The sequence below is a fragment of the Cornus florida genome, unplaced genomic scaffold, assembly GCF_030987335.1.
Source record: "Cornus florida cultivar Cherokee Brave unplaced genomic scaffold, ASM3098733v1 CherokeeBrave_3.0.0_Hap2_Chr03, whole genome shotgun sequence".
Lineage (NCBI taxonomy): Eukaryota > Viridiplantae > Streptophyta > Magnoliopsida > Cornales > Cornaceae > Cornus > Cornus florida.
Genome location: NW_026775573.1, coordinates 24,524,729 through 24,538,401, shown reverse-complemented (window position 1 = coordinate 24,538,401; position 13,673 = coordinate 24,524,729). Strand labels below are relative to the sequence as shown.

The 13,673-nt window shown below is 36.7% G+C and overlaps 1 protein-coding gene across 1 annotated transcript; it reads left to right on the top strand.

The window, feature by feature from the left end:
• Positions 1 to 12,288: 12,288 nt before the first annotated feature.
• On the top strand, positions 12,289 to 13,215 carry LOC132301293 (uncharacterized). The gene is made up of 3 exons (XM_059798561.1): positions 12,289 to 12,344; positions 12,427 to 12,496; positions 12,817 to 13,215. The coding sequence occupies exons 1-3, from the start codon at positions 12,289 to 12,291 to the stop codon at positions 13,213 to 13,215; spliced, it is 525 nt and encodes a 174-aa protein (XP_059654544.1).
• The last annotated feature ends 458 nt before the right edge of the window (positions 13,216 to 13,673 follow it).

Sequence of the window (13,673 nt, the reverse complement as noted above, 5' to 3'; positions counted from 1 at the left end):
AAATTAACTTTAATTTAAGTCCTAGAGCCTACCTAAGCATGCACAGAACACGAGTTAAAGGGAAAGAGTAGAACAGAAACTTGCTTTGAGTTTTAGTTTTGAAACTCTAAACCACCGTCTCTAAATTTTCCGACGAAATCCCCGACTGCTGTTTCACCTCTGTTACTCTTGGTTTCACCTATGAACAACCACTTCTTCCTCCTCCTTGGTCCAACCTTAGTCTAGACCAAATCCTAGCCTTCTTCTCCTATCCCTCTCTGTTTCTCTCTGTAACTCAATACTCTTTGTTCGTTTTACAGAACCACGTTTAAGTTATCTCAAACCCTAAACTACAGTAAAGTTATATTTATATGCTCAGGACAATAAACCCTAATCCGTGTATAACTAGAGAACCTAACTAAAATTTTAGTCGGCCTATCTATGTATTCAAACAGAAAAGAAACCCTAATGTTTAACATTAAAACCTACACACGTGAGAAAATTTAAATAAAAATAATATAATGCAACCAATTTCAAATTAAAAAGTAAAACATTTAATTCATTTAACGAAAAAAATACTATTAATTTCATTTAATTCAAATAAACCAAATATCAATTAATAAATTCAATAACAAATGCAATTAAACAATTAAACAAACAAAATTAGCAATAAAACCAATAAAAATCCAACAAAATAAAAATATAACATACCGAGACTATCCTTTTAAAATTAGGGGTATTACAGGTACCACCATATGAGCTTGAGTCTCAGAGTCGTTGGTTAGGGCGCATATATGCAGTGGATACGTAGCTGGTTAGATAGGTTGAGGTAAATCCCGTTAGGTCTAGGTACCCATGGCCACCTTTGGGTGCGTTTTTGCATGTTGCCTTCTATTCAGGTTGAGATCCCCTATATAGTCCAGTGAATGTCCCTTAGTGTGGATATTTATATATGTATGGACTAGATAGATATTGTTGAGATATCTAGGGTGTATCTGCGTATCGGGTCACTGTATGGATTACAGTTAGAATAGAATTTGTTCGTGGGCCTGACCCACTCTTATATTTTTCAGGTATCGAATGGTTTCAGTCTTAGGGCTTGTACAGCTGCGCAGAGACGGTCATTCATTCTACTAACGACGTAGGATTTCATTCTATGTTTTAAATTTGGATTTTAAATTTCAGTTGTTTATGTGCAGTTGGGATTTTGTTTAGAGGTCCACTAGATAGATTCCCGAGTTGTACTCTTGGAGGTTTTGGAGAGTTAGATTATTTTAATCTTTATTATTTGGAGGTTTTTATTTAGAAATTCTTTCAGCTTAAATATTTATTTCTTTAATTCATTTTGTAATCTATGTTCGTTTAAATATTAATTGTTTGATATTCCCTCGGGTTTGGGCTTGGGCCTGATCAACCCGTGTCTCGGATCCGAGGGGTATCACAGTTGGTATCAGAGCACTCCAGGTTCAAATGTCTCTAGGGTGTTTCGTATTAAGACTTCCGCGTAGCATTTTCTCTTGATTAGAGCTTAAGTTTAGCATTCATTGAATTCCTTTACAGTTCGTTTAGAAAGTACTAATGTCAGGTTTATTCTGTAATTTCAGAATTTTTAGCACTAGAAAAGGATATGATCGGCGATGAAAGTAAAGAAAGACCCAAGGAAGAAGAAGGTTACTCCGACGATTCCTCTACGAAGGCCGACCTTGGAGACTAAGGAATTGGTTCCAATAGGTGTTGCTTCGGAGTATAAGTCAAGGAAGATTTCTAGAGTGCGAGATTAGCCACCATACTGTGGACCTAACATAACTTCGGTGGTGCTCAAAGCTGAGCCAAGTGGAGAGGAAGACCTCGAAGAAGATCCGGATGGAGGAGATACCGGAGCATCCAAGATGGAGGGTACCGAAGTTCAAGGATGAATGCTCTTTTAAGAGTAATATGATTTTCATTACTAGTAGGAGTGGAAGTAGTATTTAAAGAATAGTACTGTTTAATTTTTCATACACTAGTAGTATTTTCAAGAATATATGACAAATATTCTTTTGGAGGTTTACGATTTAAAGGAGTTCGTAATAAAATAAACTAGTGGTTTTGGCTATCTCTTTTGTGTTTTATGATAGTATTGTTGTGATATATACATGAATGGTTTTATTAAACTATATTGCAATGTGTATGTTGCGATAATGAAGGAAAATCACAGTGGAGCGATTTGAATTTGAGCAAGCAAACAAAGCTTTGCTTATAGGTTCGTTGTGTTGAGATGAGACGATTACCAACGAGTTATAAAAGCAACTCGTGGGAATTAATTTGGTAAAATGGATTGTAGAGGAGTAGACAGTTTGGCACTTATAAGAGTGGTTGCTACACTTATGGAGAATATGGTTATACTTTTAGGCAGTGTCCTAAAGCAGGACAGGGACAACATGTGCAGCAGGGGCAGAGGGCGCCAGTACCTTTACTTGCTCCACAGGTTCCATGGACTCAGGGACAGGCCTATCTAGCTTTACCGGCACCGCCACAGCCTAAGGGATAGGCACCGTAGCAGTTACATTATGGCAGAGTGTATAACCCTATGCCACGGGATATGCAGGCACCTCAGGCTATTGAGGGTAAGTTTCATATTCATGGTTTACCAGGATGTGTTTTATTTGATACGGGTGCTACACACTCGTTTGTATCTCGGTTTTTTGTTATTTTGTCTGGGATAACGACGCGGGTATGCAGTAGACCTCAGGGTATTTCGACACCATTGGGCAATACAGCCATTTTACATGAGAGTGATGGGCCTGTGACACTAGATATTGGTAGACTCAGATTTCTAGCCAATCTACTAGTCCTAGACATACACACTTATGATGTAATACTTGGGATGGATTGGTTATCTCATTATCATGCCCAAGTAAATTGTTATGATAGGTCTATTATGGTCACCATACTTGGTCAGGATATGTACGTCGTTGCTATGCCACGTTTTAACGGGGTTACTAGCACTTATTTGTTTTATGTGGAAGAGGAAACGGAAGAGGAGGTTACTGTGTTATTGGATTATATACCAATTGTACAGGACTTCTCGGATGTTTTTCAAGAGATTCCAGGATTGCCACCTAGTCGAGAGACCGATTTTGTGATTGATTTGGCTCCAGGCACTACGCCTATTGCTAGAGCACCATACAGGATGGCACCAGTGGAGATGAGAGAGCTGAGGGATCAGATTCAACAATTACTCAGTTAGGGTTTTATTCATAGGAGTATTTCACCCTGGGGAGCACCGGTTTTGTTTGTGAAGAAGAAGGATAGTTCACTCCGCTTGTGTATAGATTATAAGGAGTTGAACAAGGTTACTGTTCGTAATAAGTATCCTCTACCCAGGATTAATGATCTTTTTGATCAATTGAAGGGAGTTACGTACTTCTCTAAGATTGATCTGCGTTCTAGATATCATCAACTCTAGGTTAAGGAGCAAGATATTCTTAAGACAGTGTTTCTCACTAGATATGGATCTTATGAGTTTCGTGTCATGCCATTTGGATTGACTAACGCACCAGCAGTCTTCATGGATCTAATGAACAGAGTCTTCAGGGCTTATTTGGATCAGTTTATCATTGTCTTCATTGATGATATCTTGATCTATTCTAAGTCGGAAGACGATCATGCTAGACATCTTTGTATAGTGTTGCAGACGCTTCGTGAACACCAGTTATATGCCAAGTTCGAGAAGTGTGAGTTTTGGCAGCGGGAAGTGAAATGTCTGGGTCACGTGGTGTCACAAAGGGGAATAGCGGTAGATCCAGCCAAAGTTTCAGTAGTGGTTGAGTGGGGATAGCCTACTTCACCTACCGGGATTTAGAGTTTTTCTCGGATTAGCAGGATATTATCGTTGATTCATACAGGGGTTCTCCAAGATAGCGGGACCACTCATTCATCTGACTAAAAAGGGTGTACGGTTCATGTGGGATGAACATTGTCAGAAAGTTTTTGATGAGCTAAAGACTAAGTTGACTTCTGCACCAATTCTGTCTACTCCACAGAGCGGGATAGTGTATCTTGTCTACACAGATGCTTCTTTGTAACGTCTTGGATGTGTTTTGATGCAGTAGGAGCGACCAATTTCATATGGATCTCGGAAGCTTAAGCCTCATGAGCTTAATTATCCAACACATGATTTGGAATTGGCGGCTGTGGTATTTGCCTTACGTACTTGGAGGTATTATCTGTTGGTTGAGTCCTTCAGATTATTTAGCGATCACAAGAGTCTACAATACTTGTTCACTCAGCAGAAGCTGAATATGAGATAGCGCAGATGGTTGGAGTTTGTAAAAGACTATCATTTTTCTATACAGTACCATCCAGGGATAGCAAATGTGGTGGTGGATGCACTCAGTCGCAGACCCGATGCTAGTCTTTCTGCTTTATTCACCACTGAGTGGAATGCTTTGAAGACGGTGGATGAGTTGTCGGATGCTTTCATGGCTTGCATGGTAGTTACACCTTTTATCATTCATAAGGTTTTGAGGGCACAACTCACGGATCAGCAGTGCATTGAGAAGGTTGTAGAGATAGCTTCCGGGGAGGTTCCATTTTACTATGTTGGAACTGATGGAGGTTTGAGGTACAAGGGATGTTTGGTGGTACCTTCTGCTGACTATTTGAGGAAGGATGTGATGACTGAAACTCATCACTCTGAGTTTTCTGTTCATCCAGGAAGGGATAAGATGTATCAGGATATGAAGCGGTAGTTTTGGTGGGCAGGTATGAAGAGGGACATTGCTCTTTTCGTTTCTCAGTGTAGTACTTGTCAGATGGTTAAGGTTGATCATCAGAGGCCGCCAAGAGCTCTACAGCCACTACTAATACCGGAGTGGAAATGGGAGAGCATTTCTATGGATTTTGTGGAGGGATTGCCTAATTCCTTTAAGGATCACAATTCCATTTGGGTCATCGTGGATAGGTTGACCAAATCAGCTCATTTCTTGCCTATTCGCACAGAGATTGTAAAGTTATATGGCATTCCGTTGTCTATTATATTGGACAGGGATTTGAGCTTTGTGTCAGGATTTTGGCAGAGTTTTCAGTAGGCTTTGGGTACAAAGTTGCATCTTAGCACTGCTTATCACCCTCTCAGACTGATGGATAGACTGAGAGGGTGAATCAGATCATGGAGGATATGCTTCGATTGTGTGTTCTTGACTTCAAGGGCCACTGGGAGGATTATTTGCTACTTGTGGAGTTTGCATATAACAATAATTTTCAGAAGACTATTGGTATGGCACCATTTGAGGTATTGTACGGTCGACTGTATCGATCGTCTGTTCGTTGGATTGAGGTTGGAGAGAGCAGACTTTTAGGTCCTGAGTTTATTAAGGATACTTCTGAGAAGATTGCTCTTATTAGGGATCGCATGCGCACTGCCCAGAGTAGGCAAAAGGGTTATGCGGATCGTTGTACACGTGCTTTGGAGTTTCAGGTTGGGGATCACGTTCTACTCAAAGTGTCACCTATGAAGGGTGTAATGCGCTTTGGGAAGAAAGGAAAGTTGTCTCCACGATTTGTCAGTCCATTCATGATTACGGATCGAGTTAGAGTTGTCACTTATCGGTTGGCACTTCCGGATAATCTGGATCGCGTACACAACGTGTTTTATATTTCCATGTTGCGGAAATTTCTGCGAGATGAGGATCGGTATCAGCATATCGATGTTGGGGAGATTGAGTTGCAGTCGGATGCAACTTATTTGGAGCCACCATGTCGTATTGTCGATTATCGAGATCAAATTCTTGGCAATAAGATTATCCATTTGGTTCGTGTTCAGTGGAGTCATCATAATGAGGCTGAGTCTATTTGGGAACGGGAGGATGTCATTCGCTCGTAGTTTCCTGAAATATTGGAAGAAGGTAAGAGCGAATTCCGAGGACGAAATTCCTTTTGTTAGGGGGAAGAATGTAATACCCCTAATTTTAGAAGGATAGTTCTGGCATTTTAATAAATTATTTAAGTGCAGTTTTTTGTGTTTATTATTTGACTTAATTGATTAATATTTGTTTAATTGTTTATTTGGGTTTACTATTTAAATTAATTGATTAATAGTTTTATTTAAATATTGTGTTTTTATTTTCTTTAATTGTCTATTTATATTTTCTATTTAGAATTCACGTTGTGGCCGACTAGGATTTAAATTAGGGTTCTGTCTCTAATTATACATGGCCTAGGGTTTTATTATTCGAAGCCTATAAATATATCATTATGGTGGTTTAGGGTTTTAAAACATAAACATAAACATAGCTGTGTTCATGTAAGAGAGGGTTCAGAGAACAGAGGCACCATAAGGGCTGTCAAGGAAGAAAACAGAGAGGACCAAGGAGGTTGATTATAGATTAGAGCCGGAGTAGTAAGAGGCTTGGCGGTATTCAGTATTGCCAGAAACTTAGAGACGACGCCGAGATTTCATAACTGAAATCACAGGCAAGTTCTCTTCTTTCTCTCTCCCGTTGGCCTGTGTTCTGTGCACCTAGATAGTCTCTAGGGTTTAATTGATCATTAACAGAAACTTACATGTTTATTATATGTTATATTGATGATCTGTATGCGTGGAATCAATTTTATTACAGTTCTTGCATGTCTGAGTTTCAATTTGTTTTTTAAGCATGTTAAATCAGTATGGTTGTAAGCACTGTAATTACTTTCAACTATTGTAAACAAACCATTGGGATGCTACTGGGATTAAAAAGGACTCTTAGGTTTAGTATTAAAGAGGAACAGAAGGATTGGAATGGCCAGAAATGAAGCTGAAAGTCAGAACGGAGCAAAACTAGACTGGAGGCTCTCAGAGAGGGAGAGAGTCGGCTCCATGGGAGAGGGAGCCGGCTCCCTCATCTTCAAAGCCGGCTCTAGGGAGTCCAGAGCCGGCTCTATGCACTAAAGAGCCTGCTCCCAAGTTCTGAGAGCAGGCTCTCCTATTTTGATGCGTACTGGAACGTTCTTGAGTACTGTTTGGACGACGGGTGTATTCTGGATTGTTGGGAATTATACTGGAAGGTCCTAAATACTAGTTTCACGTGCGATTAAAATCTTTTATGATCCAAATAATGCTTGTAGGCTAATAGATTAGTCAATATGAAAGTGAACCACTTTTTATGTTTTAACGGATGGAAGAAAATTAATTTGCTTAATTTAATTTTAGCAACTTAATGGGATATAGTATGATTATAAATCTTACTTTGGATGCATAACAGGGTTATTTATTTATCAAATTTGATCTGTGCATACTCGGGATGTTAAATGCTGAAATAATAAACTCTTTCTGCAATTACATGAGCTAAGGCTTGGATTTTAATTGCTGAAGTTTTAAACACTATTTTGTAATTATCTGGATTATGGTTTTGGTCGTTAATTACTGAACTGTTATTTATGTTCTATAATTTATATGGTTTTGAACTTTAATTGCTAAACTGTTATTGTGTTCAATAATTTAAATGGATGTTGTGGATTGTATGTATCAGTATGGGACGGTGGCATACTATGGATGGTTTAGCTCAAAATGCTAAGACCTACCCTATTGGATTAAAGGAAAGGATTGTAAAATTTGGAATCCTAATTTTGTTTAAGTCAGATCAACTGAGTAAGTTGAGTGACTACATAAATTAATGGTTATTTTGGGTTAAGTCAGATCGACTGAATAAGTTGAGTGACTAACCGGATTGATCTTATGCCAGTTCAATGAGTAATTGAATGACATACTCTGGTTTGGACGGACTTTAAATATATGATTATGGTACCACGATATGAGCTTGGTCTCAGAGTCGTTGGTTAGGACGCGTACATGCAGTGGATGCGTAACTGGCTTTGATAGGTTGAGGTGTACCCTGTTAGGTCTAGGTACTCATGCCCACCTTTGGGTGCGTTTTTGCATGCTGCCTTCTATTCAGGTTGAGACCCCCTCTATAGTCAAGTGAATGTCCCTTAGTGTGGATATTTATATATGTATGGACTAGATAGCTATTGTTGAGATATCTAGGGTGTATCTGCGTATCGGTTCACTGTATGGATTGCAGTTAGAATAGAACTTGTTCGTGGGCCTGACCCACTCTTAAATTTTTCAGGTATCGGACGGTTCCAGTCTTAAGGCTTGTACAGCTGCGCAGAGACGGTCATTCATTCTACTGACGATGTAGGATTTCATTCTATGTTTTAAATTTGGATTTTAAATTTCAGTTGTTTATGTATAGTTGGGATTTTGTTTAGGGGTCCACTAGATGGATTCCCGAGTTGTACTCTTGGAGGTTTTGGAGAGTTGGATTATTTTAATCTTTATTATTTGGAGGTTTTTATTTAGAAATTCTTTCAGCTTTAATATTTATTTCTTTAATTTATTTTGTAATCTGTGTTCGTTTAAATATTAATTGTTTGATATTCCCTCGGGTTTGGGCTTGGGCCTGATCAACCTGTGTCTCGGATCCGAGGGGTATCACAACAGGTCGTTTGGGGTTGTCTTCTATACAAAAGATGACAACTGCAATACGTATACTCGCATATGGTTGTGCTGCCGATCATTGTGACGAGTATATTAAAATCGGCGAGGGCACAACTATTGAAGCCCTGATGACATTTTGTAAGGCTGTTATTGGTGTGTATGGGGAAGAGTACATGCGCCCACCCAACGTAGCCGACATAGCACGACCACTTGAAGAAAGGGAGGAGGGAGGATTCTAGGGTATGCTTGGTTCTATCGACTGTATGCACTGGGAGTGGAAGAATTATCCGGTGGCGTGGCATGGCACGCACAAAGGACGCTATCATACGCCTATGCTCATATTGGAGGCGGTTGCTTTAAAAGATTTGTGGATCTGGTATGCATTATTTGGAATGCCTGGTTCACACAATGATATTAATGTGCTGGATCATTCTTCGGTATTCGACAGTATTGTTACTGATCAAATTCCTCTAGTTAATTTCGTTGTGAATGGCCATTACCATACAATGGGGTATTACCTATCTGATGGTATATACCCTAACTGGACAACTTTGATGCAGACTATCCCGCACCCAACAATAGCAAAAGAATAACTTTTTGCTCAAAGACAGGAGGCCTGTTGGAAAGATGTGGAACGGCTTTTTGGGGTCTTGCAGAGCAAGTGGGCAATAACACAAGGACCAGTGCGTTTTTAGGATAAAGGGGACTTGTGCCTTATAATGAAAACGTGCATCATCCTTCATAACATGATCATTGAAGATGAGCCCCATGCCAATGTTGGAAGATAGACTCCGCCACCGGAGGAGATAATCTCGATTCCCACTTTAATTCAAAATCGATCAGTCTTAGCGGCACATATATACTCTTGCCAAGTCTAAATTCGCAACAAAGAGACAAACACGCGGTTGAGGAAATATTTAATTGAAAATTTGTGGAACCGCTTTGGTGAAGCACGTGTTTAATTTATGTTTCATTATTTTATTTTTAAATTGTTATAAAGTTTATGTAATGCAATATTTATTGTGTAATGTTTTATTTTGAAATAAATAATTAAATTGTTTGTTGATTAAATTATTTAGCCAATATGTATGAAATCTTGATTAATATCATTTGATTTATTAATTTATAGTGAAAACAAAGACATATTTTTTTTAATAAAAAAATCATATTTGAACTAAACAATGAAAGGTTTCTAATATCATTTGACATAAACAATGAAAGGTTTTTTTAAAAAAAGAAAAAAATAAATATGTATATAATTATTTTTTTAAAAAATTCAAAAAATAGGTTTTTGTACCAATATAGTCGTTAAGACACTGTTTGGGTCAGTCAAACAGTGCCTAAAATGGTTATATGTCAATAGGAATATTTTAGAAAGCAAATTTTTTAAAAAAGAACACTTTTATCTATTTTTTTTAACTTTTTTGGTCCAAAAATGCCTTTAAGGCACTGTTTGTGTTAGCCAAACAGTGCCTTAACAGCTCTTTGGTTCAATTATTTTGAGGAAATTTTTTTTTAAAAAAAGACCAAAATCTGCCAAAAAAACTAATTTTTTCCTCTTTATTTATTTATTATTATTATTTTTCTAGCCAAACAGGCCTTACCAAACAGTGTCTAGCCCAGAACACTGTTTGGGCCAGAATTAAAAAAGAAAAAGAAAAATGATGCGGGCCCGCATGTCAGGCCCGTAATTCGCCAAACCAATTTTGGTTTTTGGCGACTTGGATCAAGATTGTCTTAATGGGGCCCACTTTTTGAAGAGTCCACTAGGGCAGCCCAGTCTTCAAAATTCACCCAAAATCACCGAATCACTCACCATTGGACCTGCTCTTAACATGACACCATATTAATGATTGAATTTGACTTTGATACCATTTATAACCATAAATATCTACTCATTTATTTAAAAATTTAAGTTATTAAATCATATTAAGAACCCACTCATTTATATACAATTGACCTAAGACTAAGTATCACTTAGTAACAAAGACTAAGACCGCATATCCCAATAATTCAATTCAAACTAGTAATAGTAGTAATTGTAATAATAATAATATGTGGACATTCACTCCCTCCCTAGTAACAACGATCCAACGCATGCCTTGAGTTATTAAGTCCATAATTAATTAATTAATTACTGCCAAGAGTTTTTAAGTCCATAATTAATAAAAGCCAACATAACAATTAATTATTTATATTAGCAGTCTAATTTTTATTGTATGTCCATATTTCCTTTTTTTAAAAATTTGGAAAACTAGTGGTTACATTTGAAAAATAGTATGTAATACAGTAATACTATATTTAAACTTAAGAGTGGGTAATTTTTAAAGGGAACATGCTTTCCGAACAAATATAATATATATATATATATATATATATATATATATATATATATATATTACTACATTTAAGAAAACTATTATTATAGAGATATTTGTCCCACGTCGAATTTGGATGGAAAGTGAAATGATATAAATTTACACTTGATTGCGAGTGGTAATATGTTTAATTTCAAAAACTCTCAATTTTTATGGTTATTTGTGAATTTGTGATAAGACCACATGTGAGTAAGTCATCCTTACTCACCGGTAAATAAGCAAGTTTTATCCTTATTTTAGTGGATCATCACTAATAAAGTTAAGTAAACAAAATAATAATTTCATTTATAATATTTTTTTATACATAAATATATTATTATATTATTTTTATTTTTGACATGTCGAACCTTGATCAATTTTTTTAAAAAAATTTGCTATATAATCTATAGTAGTAATTCTCCACTTATATGCTATTTATAAAAAAAAATAATAATAATAATAAATAAAGAAATAAATACTGAAAAAGCTCATTTTCTCTCTCTATAGTCTAAGCTAAACCAATCACAGGAAAGCATTCTCTCTCTCTCAATCACCATTATTCTTCTGCCTTTTACACTTTTACGCATGATCACAAAATCCAATAAAAGCATTCCCTCTCTCCCTATGAAAAATCTTTTGAGAGCAAGTGGTGTGGTGATTCAAGTTATCTATCTATTTTTTAAAAAGTAGTGTGGCACATAAGCTAAAAAATGATGATGTGGTATTCTATTTTTTTTTATCCATATGTTTCATGGTGTGGAACCCAATTATCTCATTCTCTATTTATTATTTTATTAATATATTTTAAAAATTAAAATAAAAATTTTGAATTTGAATTTAATAATTTTTTGTCTTCTTCCCAACACCTATATTCCCAACGGCTATATTTCAATTTCTATATAAACCACTCATTCTATCTTCTTTCAATTATGAAGTCCACTTCTTTACATTCTCAAGTCCATTATTTGTTCTTTCAATTTCTATATAAACCACTCATTCTATCCTTTTCAATTCTATCTTCTTTCAATTATCAAGTCCACTTCTTTACATTCTCAAACCCATTCTCTATTCTTTGAGTCTTCATATTTCTTATACAAAAAAATAATGGCTTCATTGTCACGAGATATACCTGTCTCTGAGTCTATTTCTCCATTGAATTTGTCAGATTTAGATGGGGAAGATATTTTTGAAATCCAACAAAAAAGGATGAATGATGTGAGCAAATTATTATCGCCTGATAGGGTGCGGGCATTCTTTCAAACTCGTAAGAGAAAGTATATTAAATGTGATCGAGAGGAGGCAGCACAACAGCTATTCCGAGATTACTTTGCTGAAAATCCGATTTATCCACCAAACATATTTCGTAGAAGGTTTCGGATGCGACGAGAGTTGTTTCTTCGCATTTTGAACAGTGTTACAACATATGACAAATGGTTCATCCAGAAACCCGATGCCCTCGGTCATATGGGGTTCACTCCTATATAGAAGATGACTGCTGCAATCCGTATACTCGCATATGGAATTTTAGCTGATCTTTGTGACGAGTATATAAAGATTTCTGAGTGCATTGCGATCGAAAGCTTGAAAAGGTTTTGTGATGCTATAATTGTTGTGTATGCGGAGCAGTACCAATGCTAACCAAATGCAGACGATATTGCACGTCTACTTCAAGAAAGGGAAGAGAGAGGTTTTCCAGGTATGCTTGGCTCTATAGATTGTATGCATTGGGAATGGAAGAACTGCCCCACAGTATGGCATGGCACTCACACGGGAAGAAGCCATAAACCTACCATCATATTAGAGGCCGTTGCATCGAAAAATCTGTGGATCTGGCATGCTTTCTTTAGTATAGTTGGTTCACACAATAACTTGAATGTTCTCGATCATTCCCTAGTATTCAAGAGCATGATCAATGGTTCAATGCCTCTAGTTAATTACGTGGTGAATGGGCATCGGCGTACAATGAGGTATTACCTATCTGATGGTATATATCCTAAGTCGGCAACTTTGATGCAGACCATGCCACACCCAACAACTGTCAAAGAGAAATTATTTGCTAACAAACAAAAAGCTGTAAGGAAGGATATAGAATGGGCGTTCGACGTGTTGCAGATGGGGTGGGCTATAACGCATCAACAGGTACTTTTTTGGAATACAGAAGATCTAAATAAGATATTGAGAACGTGCATCATATTACACAATATGATCATTGAAGACGAGGGTGAAAATATTTTGCAATGGACACCTCCGACAGATGACCCAATCTCCCTTCCACATTACGTTCGAAACACTTCAATGTTGGCGGCACACATTTCCTCTCGCCTAAGTAGGATTCGCAATAGATCAGACAATGCCGATCTTAGGAGAGATCTCATGGAACATTTGTGGAATCAATTTGGTGATGAAGATGCTTAAATTTGTTGTAGTGGAATAAAATGTAATTTTCATATTGCTGATGAATAAACAATATTTTAAAAATTATTTGTTTCGATTAGATTTGTTAAAGAAATTATGATTTAAAGAAATATCCATTACATATATAAATAAAAATTGCATTAGCTTCCCACAGATAGAAAAAGAAAATTACATTACATTAACTTCCCACAGATAGAAAAAGAAAATTACATTACATAGCTTCACAAACTACCCCTTTGATAGAAACGTGTATAAATTTCATTTTGTTGATCAATGATCTATGCTTTTATTGTTGCTGTTGGAGCATCATTTGGATTTTTAAGCATCATTTCTCTTTTGAAATCAAGTTGCTTCTGCTCAAATTCCAACTTTTTCATTTATTTTTGCGCCTCAATCTCTATTCTTTTTGTATGCTCTTGCTCCAAGCCTAAATCGAATGTAGCTTTCAATTTTATTTT

Bases quoted from the DNA above. Each gene is read 5' to 3' on its own strand.
- LOC132301293 (XM_059798561.1), top strand. From the start codon at position 12,289: ATGACTGCTGCAATCCGTATACTCGCATATGGAATTTTAGCTGATCTT. The intron at 12,345-12,426 runs GTATATAAAGAT...TATGCGGAGCAG, and splicing joins TTAGCTGATCTTTGTGACGA to TACCAATGCTAACCAAATGC. The intron at 12,497-12,816 runs GTATGCTTGGCT...ACTTTGATGCAG, and splicing joins GGAAGAGAGAGGTTTTCCAG to ACCATGCCACACCCAACAAC.